Here is a 25755-nt window from a genome sequence, read left to right as displayed (position 1 = left end):
CCAAGTACAATAGTAAAGACACTGTGTCGTTTTTTTAATTGATTATTTAATATTTTTTTTGGGGGGGTGTCTATCTTACAACACTTTGTATGCTTATAACCTTCTGACATTACAGTGAGATTTCAAATGAAGAGACATGAATGTGCATTACAAGTGTGTGGTTGCTTGTATCATTATGAAATAGATGAAAAATTAGTTCACTGCAGTACTTTTTATCTGAATTGATCAAAACATCTTCCAGTCATGTTGCTAATAATATGTGATAGGAATAATAACTTCACTTGTTGTTGTGTTCTGTGCTGCAGCTGAGAGGCATGTAAATACAAGCTGCTTATTTGCAAGAAGCTTCCAGATTTGCAATATGATTGCTATGGAAACCACACAATGAAAAGCTTATAACCATCTGTGTGGTTTGGTAGATTTTGCTGCATAGCTGAGCTGGTTTTGTTTACTGTAATCAAAGCATTGAATAGAATATATTAACTCACAAACTGGGATTATTCAAGGTGTAAACTAGTATTGTGCAATGACAATGTGTCAGAAACTATAAGGCAATAGAATACCAAATAATAATGGCATTAAATTAGAATCTAATGTAAAAAGATGATTAGGTAACATGTTAGTAGAGGAAACTGCTAAATTTATGCATGTTTATCATGGAAATACCACATTCCATTGGAGGAATGCACTGTTCAAGCCAAACTCTTATCCATTTTATTCTCAAGTAGTCCAGTCTTTTTTTCCTTCCTCCTTTTAATAGATTCATGTAAAAAAACCTCAGCAAATGTAAAATTCATTTTTCAGTTCTTTAAATTTTGTCGATGGTAGAATCATATGTGATTGGGTGATTATTCTTCTGTTTTTTCTTCAAACTGCAAATTGAAGAAGTAAATTATTTTCAACAACCTCCATGGACTGACTGAAAAAAAACCCTTTAGCAAACATAGTTAGTTCCTTGTTGCATTGTCACAAGAATTTTGCTGTTAAGGTTTCTAAGCATCAGCATAGTATGGAACATAATCTGTATCTCAGGGGTTCTTAGGATCTACAGTTCTGGAAGTGTTCATCGGTTTGGTTAGTGTAGATTAGTCTCATTTTGACATAGTGAGAAGGTGGAAAAGAGTATTTTCTCTGCACTGATAGTGATGGTGTGATGATGTGTCAGGCAGGGAGGACAGATGCATGCAAAAAAACAGGTGTGTACATGGACTCTGCTGATGCTGAATATCACAGGTCTACACTGTTCTGCCCAAGAAAAAGTAAAAGATACACAGAGGAAAAAGTGGAACAGATTATTTTAAAGGTATGCATGACTCCTTATACACTGTATCTTAAAAAAAACCAGAAGTATTTCTACTGTATTTTTAAATTTAATTTTTCATCTGTTGACTCTGTGCCATGTTGCAACACAAAGTTATGCATGTTGCATCAGACTGCAGCTGTAATTCCCAAGGTAATCGAGGTTGCTGTGTTTAAAGGACACCGCCTGCACATAGTTACTGCTTCAGGCCATAATATCAGAAAACATGAGTTAAGAACCACAGGTTCTTTTTTACTACCCTAAGCCAAGCCTACTACAACTGCTCCACTCTGAGCATGATTGCATTAGCAAATAGCGTGAACCATTTGCAACAAATTCATAAAGCAGAGGTTTGTGCCAAGGACCTGATGTTTGTTGTACATGTTTCAGAGGATGTTTCCTATGCAGTCACTTCAGCCTGATAACATGGACTGAATGCCCATTAGCAGCTGGACCACGTCCAGCATGCTTCTGGAGTGCCTCTTCCAGTCTAATTGTACCTGAAACTTTGTCCTCTCTTTGACAACTCTGTAGTGTAAAGCAAGGTGGGATAAGTGGGGATGGTTGAGATCCAAACCAGTATGCAAATATGGTGAGTTTTTGCTTGAATTTGGCACCTTTTGGAATTCAAAGAGCTTTGATTCAGATATTTTCATATCTTCAAATGTGGATCTGGTCAACTCTTGTTTCTAGGAAATAAATATTTCAGAATAATACATATATTCTAAATATACAAAAAAAGTCCCTTCAAACTTCTGCTGCTTCTTTACTTTAGTTGAGATACCCTCTACTGGAGTAGTCCTTAGTTTAAACTAGTCTGATGACCATGACAAGTGATAGAGTTAAAATCCATAGGACATTCAACAGAGCAACTCATTTAGGTCCAAACGTTCAGTAACATGTAATACCAACATATCTTTAATGAAAGAATAGTATAATAGCATATGTGTTGGATGAAGGTGTTTTTTCTGGGAAAAGGGAGAAATTCTAGCAAATGTGACTGATCCTGGGGTACTACTCCCTGTGAGGGGTGTAACCATGGTAGGGAACCCACAGAATGACAGTGCCTCCTAGTGCTCTGGACAGCACATAAGGATGCATTTTTGCCATTTATGCTCCAATTGTGAGTTCTTAAAATAAACAGATGAGCGTACTTCGTACTTGGAAATGTGTGACAAATATTAATGTCAACTAGGGGAATACATTTGAACATCTGAATGCAGAACATAGTTTAGAGTGTTTTCTGTATACTACAGCTTCAGATTTCTCATGTTCTATTGCTAGGATTTTTTTTTCCTGTTCTCTCTCCCTCCTCTCCTTGGCTTAAAAATAGTTAATATTCATCTTTACCAGATTTTTAACTAGTCAAGGTTCAAGAACAAAAAATCTTGCTGGCTTAGTAGGGCAGAATTTCAAAGCTTTTTATAGAGTGAATCTTATGAATTGTAATATTTGTAGGACCGTGTATAGAGATTAGCAGTAATTATGCATACCCATTCCAACAGGTCTACTCTTGTGCTTTAAACATCTGCTTTAATGTTTGCAGGAATAGTCTTGTGGATAGATTAAATTTTTACAAAGTTAAAAAAATCTTTTGAACTTCTGATATTCACTCTTTGTCAAAGTAAATGGGCAATTATATAAGAGTTTCACAATGAAGAACATTTTAAACACTATGAGTGCTTCATCTGTTGTCTGTCATTAGTAAAATATCCAAATTAGTTGCTGAAATGTGTATCTTAAAAAGAAGCTTGGCTATCTATATACAATGTGATGAGCAGCAAATGCAAAGAGTTTAAATGTATTAAAAGTCCAATTCATGTTTGAGAAGTGGGTTTATCAATATACTATTTCCTCATTCAGTACAGCAGCCTTGTCACTTTGGATATACTGAAAATGTCAAGATAAATTTGTTTCTACTTCCTTATGAACCTAAAGACAGGATTCAGCTAAAAGTTTGTTCCCCTTTTTTACATCATCAACAGGATTGTTGACTGGGAAATACGAGGAGCAGATCTGGTCTCCCTGTACTGGGAAATGTGAGGAGCAGATCTGGTGTCCCTGTACTGAGTAGAGTGTGGATTTACTCAAGTGAGGGTCTGGACACGAGAGAGTTCAATGTCTGTGCCAGACAGGGAGGATGGAGCACATCTTTCAAAGCTGCCTGTGGAGATTTCAGAGTGTCCCAAGCCTGCTAGCCAGAAAACATGCTTTAGAGCTGATCACTGCCAGGTTTTCTCTTTTCTTGTCTCCTAAACTTGCACTAAGTAATTTGATAGAGTCTGGCTTGCTTAAAGCCGTGGTCAGGCACAATAGGCAGGAGCAGTGAAGGGCATTAGTGGCTGTGTTCCCATCATGGAGGTGTTGAGCTACTGTGTCTGTAGAACAGTGTTGAAGGTAAGATTTTGCCTGCCTTCGCTGCATACTGCTCTCTACAACTGAGTTATTGCTTGGGCTGGGGATACTTTTTCACACCTTGGTTTCCTTTTCTTTATCCTTTTCTGGCAAGAAATGTATGCAGCAGAAGAGGACCCTCATTCTAATTGTCTCAGAATGATTGAAAATCAGTAGAACTGCAGCTCTATATGACTGCATTCAGACCAGAGTGAAGAGGGAAACAGATGTTCACAACTGAGACCTTGAAAGAAAGCTCTTGGAGTGTTTGGATGGATGGCGGAAACCACAGAAATAACAATGTTCCAATTTCTGTATAAGTGCAAAATACTAAACAAGGTTTACAATCTGGAAATATAGAGAGTGTTTCTCAGGCTGATGTGGGCTGTAATTCCTGTCAGCTGAGGTGGTCCTTCAGAATTTCATTTGCAGTTATGTGTTTTGCAGAAGAACGTCTTTCTTCAAAAGCTGAAGTGCCAAGCAATGAGAGCCAGGAGGAAGTTACCACTGCTTCAGGTAATTAACACCTTTCCTCTTTATTTTGTGTATATACTTTCTTTATACCTTTATTTTCTTCTCTCTTCCATTTGCTGTTTTAAAATAATGTTTTTATAGCTCTGTAAAGCTGTCTTTTTTTACTCGGGTATATGATGGCAGCAAAACTGCTTAAGCACCACTTAGGATGCATGAAAACCACTTGAGAAGGATTTATAAAGTAAGCCAATTTATACAAGGTATTCCTTCCTGAATTACTTTGTAATGACTCAATTAGCTTTCATTTCTGCACAAAGGAGATTTAGTTGCATAAATTAGCTTATCATCATTGAGGAAGTGTCACTGCTAAAGGACAGTTTATAGATACAACATGCAGTTGCTGTCAAACCTATAAGAATGTAATATAGACATCTGTGTATACTTTGTGCTTGAGCAGAACAGACTTCTGCCATTCAGAGACTAACAGGGGACAACAAGTTGCCCAAGGGACTGGCAATGTAGACGTCTCTGAAAAGGTCAACTTGACACAGGCTCTGACAATCGACCCAAAGCTCTGTCTTCTTTGATAAAAATCAGATAAACTTAAGACCACTAATTGATCTGCAGCCTGTTTAAATGTTGGCCATGCATATCTTCATTGCATATGATTACCAGAGAAAGCAAATGAATCAGGTAAGAAATGCCAGAGTCCAGTGACAGCAGCATAAAAATTGGAAAAGGACACAAATGCCCAGAAAGGCTGTGAAGGATATTCTCTCAGTTTTAGCTTGGCAAAGCGCCCTTGTGCTAATTATCTCTGGGACTGGAAAAATAACTGCATGCACCATGTAAAGTCACATAGCCAGGCAACTTTTCTTGATAGAAAGGTATTTCCAGTTATGCTTAAAAACAATATATTTTTGTACTTCAAGGGCACAGACCTTTAGATAAACTATTGGTGATTTGACACAGCAAGTAGAGAAGACTCGCTTCTTATCAGACCTTACACCTTTCTGAGATCTGCTGCATTGTAACTGTGACCTGCACTGACATGAAATCTGGTTCTCCTTCCCCCATTGTATATAATACACATAATTCTTTCAGGGCTGTCAAGGAAGGGGTGGGCAAGAAGAGTTCCTTTAGGAAGTAGCTCTGCAGTGCTGTTCCTGTTGCAACATGTGGAGAGGAAACAGAGGCCTGATTTCCTGACCCATACAGGAAAGCAGGAACAGGTTGCTGTGAGGAGTTTTGGGTTGCTTTTCTTGGAAAGGAAACAAGAGCCAAGCCATCAGATGCTGTTAGCATTGTGCTCTGCTAAAAACATGTGTAAAACAACATGACTCATTACAACCTTAATATTTAGTACTCATTTAGACATTACTGTAATTATAAGTGTATTGTCATAATGGAGCATGGGGTCAATCCAATTATAAAGTTGCCAACAGCATTTTTTTCCCCTAATGTACCTTCCTGAAGTTCTAATTGGTCATACTTTTAAAAAACCAAAACCTTAGCATCTGCATTTTGGAAAAAATTTAATTGTTATGAGAACAGCCTTATCAGTCTTATTAGCATTTGTGTAATGTTGTTGAAAATACCATAGCAGTTCCCCCCAGATGTCAGGTTCATTTCAAGCAATAGTTTTGTGATCTGATCTTACATAGTTCACTATTTAACACTGTAAATTTGTTTGACTTTTAGGGCTGAGTTGACATGAGTATTTCTGATAGGCATCACATCATAAACACCTGACATAACTTGAGAGTATTTTATGATTTTCAACACAAACAGTGCATACATTCTTAAGTTTAATTTATTACCTAGCTTTACTAAACCCAAACTCACAGAAAATATTGTGCAAATTGTCCGTGAGCTCAAGCTGATTAGTGCAAAAAAATTTTCTTTGTTTTTTCGTACTCTTTTCTTGCCCTAACATATTTCTACTTCAATTAACTTTCAGACTCAAGTTTTTTTTAGTCTGTTCTACTTGGTGCTGACTCTTGCTGCTGGATAGCTTTGCATTAATTGCTAGGAATTTAAAAATACTAAAGCACTGAAGAGCCTGAGTTATATAATATGGCTTACTGGGTCTTTTTTGTTACGACTGTCTACCCATTATAATTTCCACAATCACTATTTCAGTAAGTGTCTTTTTTTTTTTTCTTTATCAGTGTAAATATGTTGATTTTAGGATAACTAAGGAACAGAAGAAGGGAAGTGAGAAAGATTAAACCAAACATCTTTGAACAGATTAGAATTTGAGTCCAAATAAATATCCTACAGTTGTCTTGCCCTTCTTTTGTAACTTTTCTGGCCTGTGGGATAAAGGGCAAGTAAGTAACAGGCATTTTCTGAAGTTTAGGACATAATCAGAACAAAAAACTGGATTCATTAATGGGGTTTGTCTTGTTCAGTGATTGAGACGCAAAAACAAGAGTCTAGATCACTTGTGTAAGACACTCATTCTGGTAGCATTAATTTTGAACTTCAGCTGTACCTCCATCTTTAAGCATCCACTTTGGTAAATATTGAGCACATCATTACCAAAAGGGGCTACAGTATGTCTTTTTCAAATGTTGTTAAATAATCTTCAAATCTGACACTATTAATTTCTAAAAAAATCTTACCAAGACTTGAGGAACATGAGTTAGAATGGCAAGCTGTTTAATATACTAGGTAGTGGGCCACAGTTGTGAATGGAAAACATTCCCCTGTATTCCTTCATTTCACAGGGAATGTGCAAGCAAATAATAAAACTACTGACTCTAAATCACTACCATAGTAGGGTTTGCTAACTTACATGCCATCAGTGTTAAAATGGATGACTGAGAGAAATCAGGCACAATCACATTTATCCTAATGTTTTATGTAGTGCATTTTCATATTTAGGTTGTAATTCCTGCTTTTATTTTGGTCAGTTTAGTGTTCTGTCAGGTTTGTGCTCAGAAATGGGAATAGCAAAAATCGTCACAATGTAGGGGCAGAAATTAAACACCCTGCAGGTAGATTGCCTTAGGCTGCAGTGGGACAGCACACTTAAATCCCTCCAAAATATGTACTATTAATCTGTTTTTCAAGTTGTGGTGTGGTTTGGTTCTTCTTTACTGTCTATTGTGGTTGTTAGAATATTATTATAATTTTTCCCCCTTGAGCAATTCATGGGCATTCCTAAGTTTTAAATATTCTAGTATTTGAGATGCATGCTTGAGTGATATATTTTTCGGATTTTTTTTTTTTTTTTACCTTAACTGTTCACCTTTCTTTCTTCAAGCATGTATTGTCAGATACCAGTATTTTTCAGTGAAATAAGCAGTTTAAGACTACTGTCAGAGAGGCTGGCAGACACTGGCTTTTGATCTGTCAAAATAACTCTGAGGTGTTTCCATCTGAATATTGAACAAAAATATCCACTGTTCCTACTACCATTACTAGAAAAGCAGAGATGGCTGAAGTAAACCATGAGGAATTCTTTTTGGAAGAGTATTGATAACTATTGGATAGCAGCTGTTGATAACTATTGGATAGTAGATTTCATCCAGGTAGCTGTCCTGAAATAGAAGAAATATTTTCTGGAGAAACAACCTTTCCAAAATCCTACTCACCCACTTCTTGGGATTGGTACTCTTCAAAGCAGTGGGTAGGTAAAATCAAACTGCTTTCTGCCCTCAGCTACACACTTAGTGCTTTTTTATTGTGTCTTATTTGTATTTGTGGCCAAGTGACCATACCTTCAAAACACAACACACTTCAGTTTAGCAATTATGTTGTCCTAGTATTTTTAAGGCACGCGATATTTTGAAGTGTTTGAGAAAACAGTGTAATTGTAACAGAGTAACACCAGCAAATCAATACCATTTGAACTGTAATGAGCATATAAGTTCTTGAAGCTAAATCCATCTGTTTTCAGGTACTACATGTGTTTAAGAAGCTTCACATTATTTCACTGCCATATAAATACCAAATTCCTTTACTCAGACCTCCTGGTTTTGTTTTATACCATTCTTCAGAGGCAAAAAAAGGAAATTTGTCAAGGTCTTCTCAAACTGAATGGGACCAAAGTAAGAATGAGTGGGCGTGTGTTTTGTAGAAGTTTTTGTAGCCTTTTTTTTTCTCTTCATTCTACACCTATGTTTGTAAGCACTATGAATCATTTTATGAAGCCCTTTTCACTTTAGGTGTATAAAGTCTGAAGTTACATCTACAACTGTCTTTTATGTAAGATAGTTACCCTTATAGAATTTGGAGAAACTTGTGCTGATGGGCATGAGAGGGGATTTCAGATTTGAAATTAACACTTCTTGAAAGACCAGCATAGTTGTTCACAAACTTACACTGCCACTTTCTTTCCATGTTTTTTGTTTCTGTGCTCCTTGAATACCGATATATATTTTTCTGAAAAATGTGGCTCTCTGATTTAAACAACCCTATCTTATGTTGAATTCACAAATGAGGGTACAGAGACATGGTTAGTCTTTGGTCAGTATCTTCTGTTGCAATAAGCTTGTTTTAAAATGCATCTTTCCAGTGTGTTCACATTATTAATTGACTTGCTTTCGACTTTAAAACATAATTAAATGCTCATGATGAACATAAAAGGAGAGACATGCCTTACCCACTGTTGGGTCTCTTCTGTTGCAACTCACTTTAGTGTTAACAGGAGTTACTTCAGGCACATAAAGGTAAGAGCAGAGCTCAAAGTGGTAAAGGTCAGTGTGAAAAGTCATGATTTCTTTCAGTGATGTTCTTAAGTAAAAGTCCTGAGTAATGTGTTTAAAAAAAAAATCAATAAGCCAATTTATGAAAGAGTTGAGAGGTGGGATATACCAAAATAATTCTTTTATTTTTTTTCCTCATGTGGACTTACGTTATTGTTTATGACACAGAGTTGGGAACTGTGATCAGTACAGTAAGAAATGACCAAGGAGAGATTCTGATTTAATATTTGTCACAAATTAATTTTGTGTTAACCTGTATTACTGTTTATAATTGTCTAATGCTAAATTGGTGAATAATGAGGTGAAAAATAGGAAGGGCCAAAATTTGGAGGTGCTACATTTCAAACTGATTATGCCTTCATGTTAAAATGTCTGTGCATTTTTAAATAACCAAATCTCATATTTCTGAATGATTGTGAGCTTTCATATGGGTATTAATTGTTGCTTTTGGGGTGACGACAGAAGATTTTGGGCCCTAGCAGCCAGAACGCCCCCTAGTGCTACATAGCAAGTTGTACCTCCTAATCACCGGTTTATGGAAAATTAAATGCTGGATAACTGACATAGAAGCTTTGAATTGAAGGCTGTGAATGTTTAGCCTTATGACAGTATTGCCACTCAAACAAGATAGCACAGAACACAGGCTGAAATGGAGAAAGAGGAAACAAGCTCTTCTTGCTCATACAGAGAATATTAAAATTCAAATCGAAGTATTTGCCAAAATAGAGAAGAACATAAGTTGAATACCACTATTCTTTTATAGTGCGATGCTTTCTATCTCCTGATACTCGATATTTTAGCAGGATTTTTTTGGTAATAAAATGAACCAATCATGGTTAAATTGTAAACTATAAATAATGGTGTAGAGTGCTAATGACATGCAAATGTAACTGGTTCATGTTGGAATAACCAGCAAGCCTGCAGTTCAAGGATCATATAACAAAACTAAGATGACAGCCTTGATCCAGCCAGTTCAGTGATATTTATGTTATCAGAATTAGAAGATAGCTTTCCAGTGATGTAAATTATTAGTACATATACATTCTGTCTGGTTAGTGTATACATAATGTAACTGGTCATCTTAGTGGTATTGCTTACATTCTTTTTGCATTAACTCATCACACTCCATTCTCATGGAATTAAAAACAGGAAATAGTTTGCAGTGCAACAGAAGCACCCAGTGTATTTAACTGTGTGTGAGCACTGTGTTTCAATAGATGTACTCTGTATTGTAAATGTATGACAAAGCATTTATTACTGTGTTATTGCCGTATTACAGAGCAAAGAGTGCTAAATAATCAATCAGTTAATGGTCTGTATGGCAGCTTGAACACAGCACATCCATTGTGCTTATGCTGTTAGAAGGATGAGTTTATGACTGTAGTGTAGTTGCACGTTTAGCCAGGGCTTAATGTCCTAAACTGGAGCTGACACAAATATTTTTGAAATGCAGCTTCAGCAACAGTTTCCAAGTTCTCCAATATTTCAGAAGGAAGAATCAAGGATTATCTCAGAGATTCTCAGAGAAGCTATTTAATTTTGTTGGAACAGGAGAGAGAGGGGGAGTGTATCACAAAATACTTTAGCTTCCTTTCACTGATCGTTATTAATTATATTCTAGCAGTTTTATCAGTTTCAAGTTGGGATACATATATGGCTTGCTAGAAATATACTGGCAGAGGAAAAAGAGCTACTTTAAGTTGCAGCTTTGAAAAATGCTTTGAAAACCTGTAGCTACATGTCTCTCAGTGATGCAACTTGCCAGTGAAGGGCTTGCACATTAAACTTATTTTTCACTTGCTTTCATAGCAGGAAGGAGCTGTTTCTGAAAAGAGGAATAAGAAATGTGTGCTAACAAATTGCTTTGTACTATTTGAAGACTTAAAGAGTAACTTCAGTTATCCTCAGTCTTGGTTGTTCTGTAATTGGGTGCTGTTTTCTTTGCAGATAGTGAAAATACCGATTATGCCAATTTCTATCAAGGTTTGTGGGACTGCACAGGAGATGAAACTGATGAGTTGACATTTAAACGTGGTGACGTTATCTACATTATCAGCAAGGTATGAGACACTACTGGGGCTACATGGTTGTAAAAAGAGAGCCATGGCACAAGGGCACATTCCCACAGTTCTGTGGGGGGAAATTGGCACTCCCTTTCAGATCCTTTGTCTGCAATCAGATAGTCACTGCAATTAATTATTTTGTCAAATGAACTATAATCACAATTAGCCATGTAACAGGAATTAACTTTAAAGCATGTTTATTTACGTGTTAGATCTTGGCTACCATTTGTTAACTGACTTAACAGGAGACAATGTACTTTCTGCTTATAGAAGTTAACCTTGTAGAATTTTAAGTTATCTTGTATGTTATGTTTTTTGTTTCCTGTTTTATATTCCTGACTCTGCTGATTCTGACTTTTTTGGGATCTTGCTACAGAATATGGTTTGTTTTTTTGAACTATGCTTTCATCTTTGTATGTATATTGTTATTGTTCTGAGAGCTCAGATTCCAAATTTGTTTGCACTGACAGATCTGGGCTTTTTTTAAACTACATTTCTGTTTGCAAAGCAAATGAGAAATATAATTTCTCTCATCTGAATTGGCACTAAACAGAAGAGGCATGAAGTTTTATTCTATGTTAATGTTGGTTAATTTTCAGATTTTTCCTTGACATCCCCAGCAAAACCAAAATCTCTGTTAAAATATATATCTCATGGTCCATATATATCTCATGTCCATTCTGAACAATTAATCAAAGGAAGTTTGTTTTCCCCACATACTAGAAAAAAAAAAAAGCTGAGCTTTTAAAGTTCTCAATGAAAAAAAAATATATAAAATATGTGTCTATGTAATTGCTGTTCAGTGTAATTAGTACAAAAAACATTGTAAGTCACTGAAATACACAAGTAGGTGCATGAAAGATAAAGGCATCTATTTGTCCTAGTTTCAAATTAAGTTTTGTCACAATTGCTTTAAATCTTCTGTGATACCTTTAACTACATTTCTGGATAATAAATGTAACAGCTTCTGTTTTAAATAAATTTAAGATTTATGGATAGAAGGATAGTCCTATATAAAAATATAGAAGATGTATTACTACTATTAATTTGACCATCTATGTCTTTTGAGGTATTTCATTGTCACTTAAACTAATAACTGAATTGCATTACTAAAGGCTGAATAAAGCTTGTGTATTGGGCAAACTTTCAAGCAGTTATTCAGCATTGAAGAATTGGACTAATTTAAAATAACCACCTCTTCCCCCTCTCGCTCCCCCCCCCCCAAAAAACCCATGAGTGAATGGATTCCACTGTATGAGTTTGGCCTCTTTGTGGGTTGTGCTCTTCGGGTACATTATGGCGACTATAAAATCTTAATCTTCAGCTTGTAGGTGAAAAAAATTGTTTGCTACTCCTTCCCCAAAAGAGAGAGAAACTTAATTTAAAAAATGGAGCAAAATAGAAAAACAGTAGCTTAAGCTGTCCTCTGTATATCAACAGTCCTGTTGCCATGCTGTGATTAATCCATAATCGGTCCTTGAAGAAGGCTTGCTGCTGCTCCAGATATATAGAGCCTCTCTCTGTTGGAATGATTTCTACTCGAAAATACAGCCCAGAAAATTCAGCCCTGTTTCGCTTAAAGATTGTTACAGCTTTTTCAGAAAAATGAGTGTTGGCCACTACTGTCAGCTTGGAATTTAGGGTCCTTGGAGGGGAAAGTGCCAGAGAATTATCTGTCTTAACCCTCCACTTGATTCAGTTTCAAGGTCTAATCATTTATGAGCTCTTTGTCTGTTAAGTGAAAATACAACCAAAGGAAAAGTGAGCCTAACCGTCCCGAAGTGGGTCAAGACTTTTTTTCTAAAATATTTCCTAATCCACTACATTAATACTTGGATTTTGTGGCAGTCGGCAGGAATCCTAGGCAATTTTTTTATTTTTTCACACCATCTAGTGGTTGAAAATGAGAGATGCAGGTACTGACAGGGGGGAGATGTGTATGCATCCAAAATGGTGTCATAAATTCAGCTTCAGCTGAACCTAGCTGTGGCTTTATTGCCTTTCTATCATATGTCAGCCAGGAACATTACTCTTGAAAATCACATTTTGCTGATAAGGAAGTAAGTACGGGTATAGCCATGTTGTAGTAGGAAGGGTGAAGCATTAACAAAATATCGAGCATATTTGTGCAACATGTAATAGTTCTTTGTTTTACAGCGAAATATAAATGGTATAGCCTGCTCTGATGAACGTGATACGATAGATATTCATCTCTCCCAGCAACAGTTATGCCAAAGCAATATATTTTTACCAGCCTTTCTCCTACCTGTATAGAAATTAGGGGGAAAGAAAGCACTATTTGTTTCCAAGAAATGAGATCATTAGTATAACAGAAGTAATTATGAACTAGTTTAGCAAATTTGGGCATTTATAGAATTTAAATAAAGCAAGAGGAGCAGTATGTTACATGTAAGTTTCTAGGTAAATGTCTTTTAGACAAATGAGCAGTTTGGCAGTGTTTACTTCCTAAAATAGCTAAGTATTATGCAAAGACAAATCCCCAGAATTTGCTTTTAAATGAGTATCAAAACTCAGTGTTATTGCAATGAGCATGAGCTCATACTCTGACAACAGAGATACCTATGCTCGACAAGTGTAGTTACTGTAGAAAAGCATGCTTTTCTTGTTTTAAAGGTGTATTCAAAAACTATTTAAGCTATTTTCTGAATATTTATGTCAGTTGTGGGTTTTGTGTGGCAGCAGTCCTGTGGGCTTTTACAAAAAATCCCCAAAGCCTCACAACTTCTTTCTAGGTTTTTCTATCAAGTTTCCCTCAAAAGTTGAGTCTGCTCAAAAATCTGAGCAGAATTAACAGAACTGTCACAATAGTACTTGTTAACTTTATTTAAAAACATAGTTAACGTTTCAGATTAATTGATAAATGTATCTTTACAGATATACTCATGCTATTACTAATATTTTAATTTATAATATTATTGAATATTTAAGTGGATTTTATCACTTATGCTGTGAATGATGTGAACTTTCAGAAAGCTATATACCCTTATTCCATTTTGTAATGAAAAAATATAGCTGTACTGATAAAGAGACTTGTTAATAACATTTCTTAGTTAATATTAACTATTAGAAATGCAATACTTTGTAGTCCTGTTTTCTAAAAGGATGATTGTTCTTAACTCCTGCCCATTTATGGGCTTGCCTTTGCTTTCAAGCCCATGTGATAAATGGGAAAACAGACCATAGTATAGCAGTCATTTTTATAAATCTTCCATAGCTCTACTCAAGAAATCAATTTCCAGAAACAATGATAACTATGGATAGAGGTAGTTATATTTTTTTCCTAAGTTTTGTATGCACAATTTATGCAAGTGCAACACTTGCATTACTTGTTCATTTGCTTTAGGTGTGTGCTTTGTGTTATGAAGTTCCAGTTTCATCAGCCAAATGCAAGTAATAGTGAAAATTTACCTTAATCTGTTAGTGGGAACCTGCTTAGTAGACTTACTGACATTTATTCACATTGAACTAATTTAATATACTTCTTATTTATATTTGTATTAAAATAGCAAATACTTCAAAATCAGAAATTATATCTTAAACTGGAATTCTCCTTGTTATTATTTCATTGCACACCAGTGCTCCTCAATCTGGTATTTGTGATTCATGGAAACGTCATCTATGACAACCTTTTGCTCCAGAATTTCTCATTAAAGTAGTGTGTTAACTTGGTGCTTAGATTACCCTATATTCAGTGGTTGTAGGTTTCATGTGTGGCAGATTTTTGTTCTTTCAATACAATAAATGTTAAAATGCTCACATCTCAACCTATATTTTTTGCCTAGTAAAAAACCAAAGAATCTCCACAGCTCAGGTTACTGCTTATGAAATAAAAGTACAACTTAACCATGCAGCTATTTCAGAATCATTGTGAACATTTTGTTCACTATCTGTATAACCTTAATGAAATATATTTATTCAGTATTTTGTCTAAAAGATATGAAAGACACACTAAAATCCTGAGTACTTTATTTTTCCAGGTTGTTTTCTGGCTGATCATACTGAGATCCGTAATTTCTATTCCATGGCCATACTGCCTATGGCTCCTCTAGCAAATAGGGAGTACAACTAGGAGCAGATTTGCAGAGTGAAACACTTAGTGCTTGAGCCCTGGTGTTCACATCATGCTTTTTCAAAGCTGTTGGATAGTCTGGTTTTATGGAATGAGAACACATTAATGGTTGGAGTATGTTAAAGTACATCTTCCATTTTAGCTTCGTCTGAAATAAATGTAGGGTGTGTGCTGTGAGGCTATGCAAAGGGAGCCAATGGGGGGAAGGTGGGAGCTTTGGGAGATTCACTTCAGTGGGATGCTTCTGATCAAAACTAAAATGCAATACTCAGTTGTACATTACCCCTTTCCTGGCTTGTTTGGTTTTGATCTTTATGGGTGGGGATGGGAGAACAATAAGTATATGTCTAAAGACATACAGTGTCCAATAATGAAAGCCTTTAAACAGAAGTTTGGTTAGAACTAATGCCAAGTGACTCTAGCTTTGTTGTTTAGCATACTGATAATATGATAATATGTAAACCTTTACCTATCAGATTAGAAGAAAAGTTGGCCACGTGTCATCTAATGGAAAATAAAGTGGCCGTCCTATTGTTCCAGGGTGTTTTCTGGAGGCAGTTTTGGTTCAGAACTCAGTCTGCTTACTGTGATTTATATTGGAAATTTTTATTTGCTGTATATTTCTCTCATGTCATTGTGGAAATAAAACCTAATAATGCAACCATACAATAAATTTAGTGCTTATATTTTTAAAGATGACCATTTTATTGCTGTCTTAAAACAACTCTACTACCTGCGAAGAAGTCTCATTCAGTTATTTAAGACATTTGTCATTCTCTGCTTTTAGAGAAAATGCTGTTCTGTGCCAAAACTGCTCCCTGGTTGATACTGTATCATTCAACAATTATATCAAAGGAAGTTTTAAAACTTTTTAGTTAGTATGAATCTCCTGGATGAATTGGAGATGTTCCAAAATATTATCTTGCTAAAATTGCACCCTAGAATGTTCTTTGCAAGAAATGTATCCCTGCTTCTGACATATATTTAGCTTGATAGTAGAGGTTACTTATTTTAACCCCAAACAAGGCTATAGATACATTTTGCTTTTTAGTTTTAAAGTTTGCAGGTATTCAGCCCATGAATTAGTATTACTCACAGTGCCACTGGAAGAAGGAAGGAGAAAAATCTTGAATTCACATACTTTGGTTGTGTTTTTTTTTTTAAATACAACTCCATTTTTTTCTTCAAGGCATTGAAACACAATGATATTTTTCAGCAACTCTTTTTTAAAACCAAACAAATAAAAAAACCCACCCCACAAACACGAAAAAACAAACCATATGTATTCAACAATGGAGACTAATTGCACAAGAACTAGACGTTCTCAACTTTTGCTGAAGTCAGTAGAAGTTTATATGGTGCAAAGCATCTGGAGAATCTCATATAGGCAGAGGAACTGTTCTAAAGGTAGCAACTGCTTTGGAAATCCTCAAGTATAAAATTTTTCTCTTTTTGTATGTCAAAATATCAAAATTCTCTTCTGTAGAGGACTAAAATCTTGGATTTAAACAATATCCGTAGAAAACAGGTAGTGTATTCTAGCTATTGCATTTTCCCTAAGTATAAAAGGTTTTATGATCAGTGTCTTATGAAGTCATGGGTACCTAGACATCAGTGCAGTGAAATGGGTGGGATGGGGACAGGGAGAAGCATTTGCTCATAGTGTGTTCCACTGAGAGCATTTAAGGAGCCTGATGGGACTTTTACCCCCCACTATCTAGCATGCTGTACAGAGTGTTTTGCCAGCATGTTAAATGTTAAATTTAACCTGTTCCTTCCTGCCCTGTGAAATTACTTCACTTTGGTTAATAAATTTCTGCTGGGGAAAAAAATAATCCACTCTACAACAGTGGAAATGCAGAAATTGCTTAGAAAGCATTTGGTCATTTGTTAAGGTTGTTGTTTCATATTATTTGGCATAATATATTCCATTGCCCTGGTGCTTGTCTTCCGAGGGGGGGAGTTGTGGTGGCCCCCTCCTCCCCCTGGCCCTGCTAACATTGCCTGGTATGGCACATGTGCTCCCTGTCACATGGCAGAGCGTGGCTGCACACTTGTGCATTCTCCTCATTGCAGGGCAGCTGGATCTGGCCCTGCCCCCCTCTCCCTATCCCTCTATTTGCCTTGGAGCAATTCATTTTGCAGTTATTGAATTTCTTTGGAGAGTTATTTTCATACAGCGAGCATCACAGCACCTCTGGATCTTGATAGCGTTTCTACATAAGGAGAAAGAAGCTTTGTGTTAGTAATTACCTAACATTGTCAGGAGCTGACTGCAGGCCTCTTTCTAGTGATAACAGAATAACCACATAATGTAGCTTTATAGCACATGATTAATAGAAAATAATTACACATCCTACAAAGGGATGCAATATTTCTTATAAATTGACTACAATGGTTTCCTGTAGATTAAAGGACTCTTCATTATTTTATCAGTCCTTCTGAAGTATAGTTGCTTGCCTATGTTAGCAGTGATATTAAGAGCTGAATGCAGTGAGGGATACCAGATGGTAAACCCAGTGGTACCTGAGATCTGAAGCTGCTGCTTGCAAAAGCACAGTGTTTCCCAACTTTTTTTTTATTCTTATAAAACCCCTAACTGTATTCAGTGTATCCTTCTGTATATTATTATCCTTATTTTCCACAAATGTGGACTGCAGACTTTTATTCTACACATCTTAAGCAGGAGTGATAGACATATGGACCTCACAACAGCAGTGTATTAATGAAATTATATTGCTGCAGAGGAGTTTATAATTGATAACATTGATAGAAACAATATATCAATTTGGATTTTATGTGTGCCTTCAAGAAAGGACTAGGGGGGCTGCTTATCTGCCTCGCTAGTTAAGCACTCTTTCCATGTTATTGAGGATAGGAAGGAGGGGTTACGAGTTTTAAAGAGAAATGTCTGTATTTTAATCAGTTTAAAAGGGAGTGCTATCTAATTATTCTAAAACCAGATATTAAGGTTTTATGTTCTTGGTAGTCAGGCATCTGCATTATATTTTTGTTCAGACTTCTATAGACTGCAGATAGTTTAATTGGGATTCATCTTGCTCTTGAGACCCATGCAAAGAATAGTAATGTAAAGACTTCTGTGTTGCAATATTGTCTGTATGGTATAATGGTTTCAGTGAATCCTTAAATTAGTTTACTAGTCTGTTACATCAACATTCATTTCATCTTCTCACTTAGCTTCGTGCCAGAGCAGTAAGTGGTATATTAGTAAGTAGTAAAACCCAGAAAGTTTTCAAAACAGCAGCATGCTTTTAATTTTAATTTGAGCTATCTGAATTGTGTCTTTAAAAACAATTGTTTCTAAGTCCATGTAGTGTTGCTAAGTGGAACATTTTCAATGGATAATGTAATCCACAGGCTTTTTCTGTGCCATTTGTCATATGCAGTTTAATGACTGCTTAACTGAGCCACTTCCCTCATTTCATGTATTGTTTGTTTTTTTGGCTGATGTCTAGCAAAACTTGCTTAATCACTCTTGTCAGTCACTGTGCGAATTCCGTGTAACAGCTTAAAATCTTTTGTTGCTTTCTCTTGGAGAGATTTATTGCTGAGATTCCAGTAGTATACGTGAGTGCTGCTCCTTTCAGCAATTTCCCACTTCAGTCTTGAAATCTAGTTTGTATATTTAAACAGTGTATTGTGAGATAAAGTATAGATTTTTAAACAGGCTGATCTGGAATATTATAACCTCAGTGTCAGGGTATTGTTTCGCCTTTAAGGATTTGGGGTGTAATGTGAAGCCTCATGGGAAAGGTTATTAACTTCTGTGGAGAGCAGTGTGTACTGAAGATCAGGTTCAGATACCTCTAGACTTTCAAGACCAAACCCATCCCCAACAGTCTGCTTTGCAGTGGAAGGGGGAAGAAGGTGGAATTATTTTTGCAGCTTTCTTGTTTGCATGTTCACATAATAAATGAAGGTTTTCCTGCTGTTTTTAAAGTGGATTTCCTTTAAATCACACTTACTGCAGTATTTCATGCATAGCAGGATAGAATCTTTTACATTACCAAATCATTGTTAAGCGAAGGAAGAAGATGTTTAATTGAAGACTAATGTTCACCCTTCCACAATCAGAAAATACAAAACTGCACTAAAAAAGCACTAAAAAAAAAAAAAAAAAAAAAAAAAAAAAAAAAAATAGGCCAAGAAAATAGCGCCCATGAAAGCGGGCCATCATAGTTAAGCACAGAGAGAGCTAAGTACACTAAGCACCTCATAGGACCCCAGAGAACTCTTGACCAGGCTAAATATGCCAGCAGAAAATCATTATAGCTCAGGCTCTAATGAAACGCCATTAACCCTTAAGCTCCACTTGGCTATTTATAGCCAAAAAACTTTACCTGCAGTTCAAAACAGTAGCTTCATCTCAGTAGGATCAGTAATTCAAAATTCTAGAGCCTTTTCCTCTTCTCATCAGAAGAGCAGTGTAGCAGGAAGCAGATGCTGCTTATCAGAGATATCTGTGTATTTTGCATTTTGCATATTTGTTCCAAAATAATTTCTATCTTGCTAATAATTCAGTTTTGAGTATGGTCTCTGTTTTAATAATGCTTCATTTGTAACTCAATATATGTGTATGTGCAATTCCATCTGTTACAATTTATTGAACCACTGTTAGGATTGATCTTAAAATATCTCATAGGAAAAAAGTAAATTATATGGTACAATATACAATAATTACATATCAGTATTACATTATTTTATTTTTACAATAATTATATACCACAATACCACAATACTCTTACTTAGTACTGCTTTTGGAAGATATTATTTCTTTAAATGATTATAATTCATTTTGTTTCATATTTATCTCACTAAGCCTAAACATATTTGAAACACGAGTACATTAGTCATCTGTCAGGAATATGAGATCTGCTGTAGAATTTTCTGCAAGCCTAAAGCAATAGTAGACTTTGTCCATAGAAAGATATTATGTATTAGATATATAGTGTTCCCTTCACATTTGAGTGAAGTTGTTTTTAAAATAAGTTGATGGTAAGTTTCTTAGAGTTTAGTTTGTGATATTAAAATAATCACTGTTGATTGTTATGTGTCAATGTTGTGCTATTAGATTTTAGTTACAAAGACAAGGTTTTTGTATTTTTGATGAACAGAGGATAAGGAGCTCGGCTATTTTTAGTAGGTGTTATAGAAGCGTGGCCATAATTAAGACATTTTCTTGAGTATGCCTGGCCTTTTTAAAATTTACCTTCTGCCTTTGCATAACTGCATGTGAATGCCTATAACAAAAAGATAAAATGTTTTAATTTTCAGTTGAAATTATTATAACTGTATATAAGAGAAAACATCCATAAGGAGTTGCATACAAAACTCTATTGCATTTATATCAGACTAAAGGTTAATACTGCGTATTGTTTTCAATTAGGAGTACAATAGATTTGGCTGGTGGGTAGGAGAAATGAAGGGAACCATTGGCTTGGTGCCTAAAGCCTACATAATGGAGATGTATGATATTTGAGAGGCCTGGGTAAGTACATTTTAATCCAATCTTCTGTAATGGCTTATATGTTCCCTTGTTCTCTGTTTCATAAGTATGTCTTTCCTGGAACCTTTGTAGGAGTCCTGTTAACATAAAGATTATGGCAAAATATATTGAAGGTTCAATTAAAGTACTTTTTTTTTTTCTGGGGTTCTATAAGAAATATTAAACCACAGAGTACAAAAGATTATATATTTAATAACTATGTTCCTTTTTCCATATTTTTTTAAAAATAAAATTGATGTTGTTTCTATTTAGTTTTGTTACTTTAGTAATATGTATATATCTTCTGCCTGTGCAGAAAACTGTGGAAGGGGATGGATATTTGAACAGGGTTTGATATGCATGTTTGAGGTTTTTTGGTTAATGATGAACTTTCAACTTCCCTCTCACTAATCAGGAGAAATCTGCACTTGAAATGAAGAGTGGTGTGCAGCTGCAGTTTACAGACCCAGCCTCTGGAAGAAGATTCTGCTGTACATGTTTTGCGGTTTTAGCGAATGTAGTCAGTTCGTTGCCTCGTGTATATTAAACATTATAAACTGTAATTGATCATAACTTTATGGAAATGTTCTTTTAAGCCACTTTTTATAGAATTGTAATGCTAGGAAATTAATAGATAGTAATTAACATATGGGGCACAAGCAGACATATAGTGCCTGTTGCTCTTTTTTTAACATGTTAGCAGCACTCTGTATAGCTGTAGGTTTGTGTTCTCTCAGGGAATTTTCCTATCTTTTCCTGTTCTGCAGATTCAGAAAAATTAAGCAGAGCTTTGAGGGTAAACTATTAGTCAATTAATGCATGCATTAACCTTTAAATGCTCACTGTACAGCTTGTGCAGTTTCATCAGAAAGTGGGAGAGGGAAAATTATGTATAATATTTCAAGTCTTGGAAACAGAGTATTCTGTTTCCAGATGTTTTTAAGTTATGCTTTAGCCAATGATTTATTTTTCTCATATATTTAGTATTGTATTGTTAATTACTATTTTGTTGACACACAATGAAGATTTGATTCTTTTGCTGGTGTAATAAATGGGCCTATGTGGTAATACTGGTCCTGGTACCATTTTGACTTGGACATGGTAATTCTATGTAAATTTGTGAAAATATATTAAACCCTACAATTTTTGCTAAGTCAACACAAGCTAAATTGCAGGTAAAAATATTTTTGTCCGTGGTAGTGTGAAATATTTTATCTGTACCTTACAGATACTTTTGCAGGGTCAAATCTGGATACCTTGCTGGTATATGGAATTCTGATATAGGTTATGCAACAGAGATCTTCATCTTCACCCTGTGTGGATTAGCATCAGCTACCTGCATTCTTGTCTCATAGCCAGGACTTTGTGGCTAATCAAAAACATTGATTGAAACATAAAAAAGTACACTAAAATACTACCACTTGAGGACAAGTGGTCGGGCAAGTCAGACTTAATACTTTACATACTCTTCTTTTGGAGATGTACTTTACCATTAGCATGCAAGATCAACTTTTTGGGTCCTCCCAGACAGTTGATTTGTGAGACCCTTAATCTGCCAACGAGGCAGGTCAGGCCAGCCTGTGAGTTGCTGAGCCTGTGCAGGTCCCTGTGTAGTTGCTTGTGCTGTTTGTGCTTCAGGCAGACCCCGCGAACACGTGGGTTAAAAGGAAACGTTAGTCTGAACTCGGAATTTGGATCCTTTCAGTAAACTAAGCTGTTGTGCTCTGTGTTAGCTAACGTATGGTACTTGCCGGTACACTGAATTCTAATAGGCGTCAAACGGGACCGAGTTTTGTTGTAATTTTTTAAAGAGATAGTCATTGGAATTGATTCTGCGTGTTATCAGCGAAGCATTAAAATGATAGATTATAGTCTTCAGATCTTTTACTACTTTAATTTGTCAAGTGTACTGGTGGATTGTGTACAGAATGTAAAGCGTTAACAGCGGGGCTGGAAACGCTCCTTCTCCCTTGTTAACATGGCAGCGCCATAAATCTGCCCACCGAAATGGCTTTTTATTAATTACAGAATTCCGAATCCCACCAGCAGCACCATGTACTTTTTAGGGAATAAACCCTCCCCCACCTCCTGAGCCGCGGTGCGTCCGCTCGGCGCTCGCTGCGGGCGCGGCGCGGGGGCGGCCCCGGCCCGTGCGCTGCGCGGCCGCGGCGCTGGGTGGCAGCAGATTTTCGTGGGACGGGCGGAGGCGGATCCCGGTGCCGTCGCTGTCCCCTTCCCCCTCCGTGCCGTCCCGCGCCGTTTCTGCTGTTTTTCCAGGAGAGGGAGTCCTTACCCAAGCGATGAGGGGCAGAGCTGCCCGGCGCGGCCTCTCCTGGGTAGTGACAACCAGAGACATCGAGTGGCTTTTGTCTGTAGTTCTCTTTTAGGGCTTCCCCCTTTTTAATACTTATTGCTAGGGGAGAGTAAATAAACTGCCTTAAATTCAAAACGTGGAAGATGTCCTGAAATTCACTGGTAATGTCTCAGAAAAAAAAAAAACAGCGATGGACCACGGATGAATGATTTACTTTAAATCTGTGTGAATTCCATAACCTTTTTTGGATAAGGAAGTCTCAGTTAATACAACTTAACTCAGGTAGAAGATGACAATGGCTTAATTTTCTTTGTTCACTTAGACTGTGCTTGTCTTTCTGTGAATGGTGAGAGAGCAGATTTTTAAAAGGTGATTGTAGCTCTCACATTGTACAGCGTTTTACTTGATTATTTGCTGTGTTCTGGATTTGTATGGTACTGTCATTAGATCTTATAATAATGTTCTACTCTGCAAATTTTTAAGGTTCAAATAAAGTTTAATTGTTTGCAAACTGTTATGATGCTAATAATTCAACAGCCTGCTGTGTTACTAATGAAATTACTTTGTTATGATTAATTTGGAAAATAGTGTGTTGATTGTAGTAATTAAGCACAACAAGGTGAAGTAAATGATTCTAATGCCATCTGGCCTCCAGACTGAATGAAGAAATGAAATGGGGCTGTCATTTGAATTTATTCAGAGAAGTAAGGGTAATACAAATGCTTTTTATAGCAGAGGCACCCGGATATAATCATGCCACTCTGTAGTATCTTTTCATGTGCTTCTGTATACGGTTAACTGGTTCACATATTTTTGCAGCATCTTGTTAGGATATACCTCTTTGTGCATACTGCCACTAATTACATGTACTGATGGCAGTGCATGCACTGGTTCTTCTACCAGAAAGATGTGTGGATAAGATTAGAGAAGTGATATGGCTCAGCTTACCTTTTGCTCCCCTAGTAAGGATAAAAACTTTCTGTGGCTGGAATTAAGCTGAAAGTGAATGCTAAGACTCCATTCTAAATTCAAAGCTAAATGCATAAACTTCTTTCCCTTTTTTTGACTCTGCAGACTGAGTATGACACAGTATTAGAAGGAACTAGAAGCTGATCCAAAGACTGTTGAAACGGAGAAGCTATTGAATTCACTTGCTTTTGCATCAGGATCTCAAACAGTAACTCAAGAACAGGCAATACAATTTCAAAGGGCTTTTTTCGCTGAATACTCTTTGTCCTCTTTCTGAAAGAGATGCAATTATTTGCATAAGGTGAACCAAACAAAAGAACAGCCCTTATTTCTCTAAGCCACATGATAGAAATCCATTTTTCTATCTCAGGTAAAGCAAAATGAAGTTGTGGGTATAAATTAGAATCCTGGCTGAATAAAGTTCAGTGGGAAGCTGTAAAATATTAATATGTGGTGAAAGTACCCAGGTAGATGACAGTGGTGTGCTCTTCAGTTGCATGAGCCATTTGAAGTTTCTCTCATCTCTCACTCAAAGTTGATGAAAAATGTGTTAGTACGTAATTGTGGGAATAAGCTTATGCATGGAAATCTCATAAACAACTTTACACTTTACATAGCATGAAGTACTGATAAACTCTGTAAGACCTTCACCTACCAGGGTTTCTTTGAAGCTGATATTTTTCAGACAGGAGTCTGCTTAATTCAATCTTTATTTAGGAAATCTGACACTAAACTCAGCAAGGAGTGCTCTGCCAAATCTGCATCTCTGTCTTAGAGTTCATTTCTTGCCTAACATCCATTGTTTTACTGTGAGGGACCAGCGCCAATCAGTTTCACATTATGAACTTAAAATTGTGGATTAAAGCTGGGTGTAAGCACAGGATTTGGTATTTCTGGGATGCAATTGTGACTTGACTCATCTTTCCATCCTACAGGAAGAAGTAAAAGGGGCTTAGATGATGGCAGGATGTGCAAGTGAAAGGGATGCAGCTTTTCTTATCCAACTGTATCGTGCTAAGGAATATATATGTTTATTTTCCCTTTAATTGTAAAGCAGATCAGGCAGTGATAACCAATGAATTGTTATATCATAGCCTTTTAGAGATATGTTTAGAAGTGATTTTATAATGGAATCTAGACAATTCTGTTTCTGGAATTGTCATGGAATTGTCATTAGTCCCAACTATCACACAGAGAAATTCATAGAAGTTCAGTTGCTGGGTTCAAAGCAAAGTAGAGGAAAAACCTCTGCACCTGAAAGCTATGATAACATAAGTCAAATTTTAAACTGAAATTGTCAGCTTCTTCCCAGCTTTTTGGGAGGACAGGTCTTTTAATTAACAGAAAAAGCTTAAAAATCCAAGGTGTCATCTTGGAGAATAAAGTACAGTAATGCAGGCAGTCTGAGGAGAAGAGCTGCTGGTAGATGAAGAGGCAGATAGTTTCAAATGCCACTAAAACCCAATCTATCTCTATTAATTTTCTGCTCTAGCAAACTGATATGTTGGAGCTTTTATCCTAAAGTATCCTCACTGTCTTACAACCCATAGAGCAAACTTCCTTTCACCCTATATTGTAAAGCAAGTGCTACTCCATAAAGAGATTTGTTGGCTAATGAGCATTTTACAGTGACACTTTAAAGTTTATGCTGTGAGATGAAAAAAAAACCACATTCAGTTACAGTGGGAGGATTTATGTTGGCAGAAGAGAATTACCAGTCTGGCCACTTCCAATCTGTCGTAATTGCTTCCATACTTGTAAATAGTGCTGTGGGATTTTTAATGGCCACAGCAATAAGGACTTTAGTTTTACACCTCATGCTACAAGACGAGTATGTAGCACCCTAGAACTGACCCCTGTGTAGAACTGCCTGGGATAAAGGAATAAAGTACTGCACAGGATCATTGTCCATCTTTGAAAAGCCAGCAGC

The 25755-nt window shown here is 36.3% G+C and overlaps 1 protein-coding gene across 1 annotated transcript in view; it reads left to right on the top strand.

The window, feature by feature from the left end:
• The window catches only part of SKAP2 (src kinase associated phosphoprotein 2), a 119302-nt gene extending 95931 nt beyond the window's left edge, over positions 1–23371 (top strand). Inside the window, exons 10-13 of the mRNA XM_053957474.1 lie at positions 4142–4210; positions 10831–10943; positions 20444–20545; positions 20958–23371. Coding sequence (XP_053813449.1) covers positions 4142–4210; positions 10831–10943; positions 20444–20536 — 275 coding nt within the window. The 3' untranslated portion in view covers positions 20537–20545; positions 20958–23371. The remainder of the gene's footprint in view (positions 1–4141; positions 4211–10830; positions 10944–20443; positions 20546–20957) is intronic.
• Positions 23372–25755: the final 2384 nt, after the last annotated feature.

Source organism: Vidua chalybeata, chromosome 1 (assembly GCF_026979565.1).
Source record: "Vidua chalybeata isolate OUT-0048 chromosome 1, bVidCha1 merged haplotype, whole genome shotgun sequence".
Taxonomy (NCBI): Eukaryota; Metazoa; Chordata; class Aves; order Passeriformes; family Viduidae; genus Vidua; species Vidua chalybeata.
Note: the sequence above shows the minus strand (reverse complement) of the source record. Positions and strands in the feature narration are given on the sequence as shown.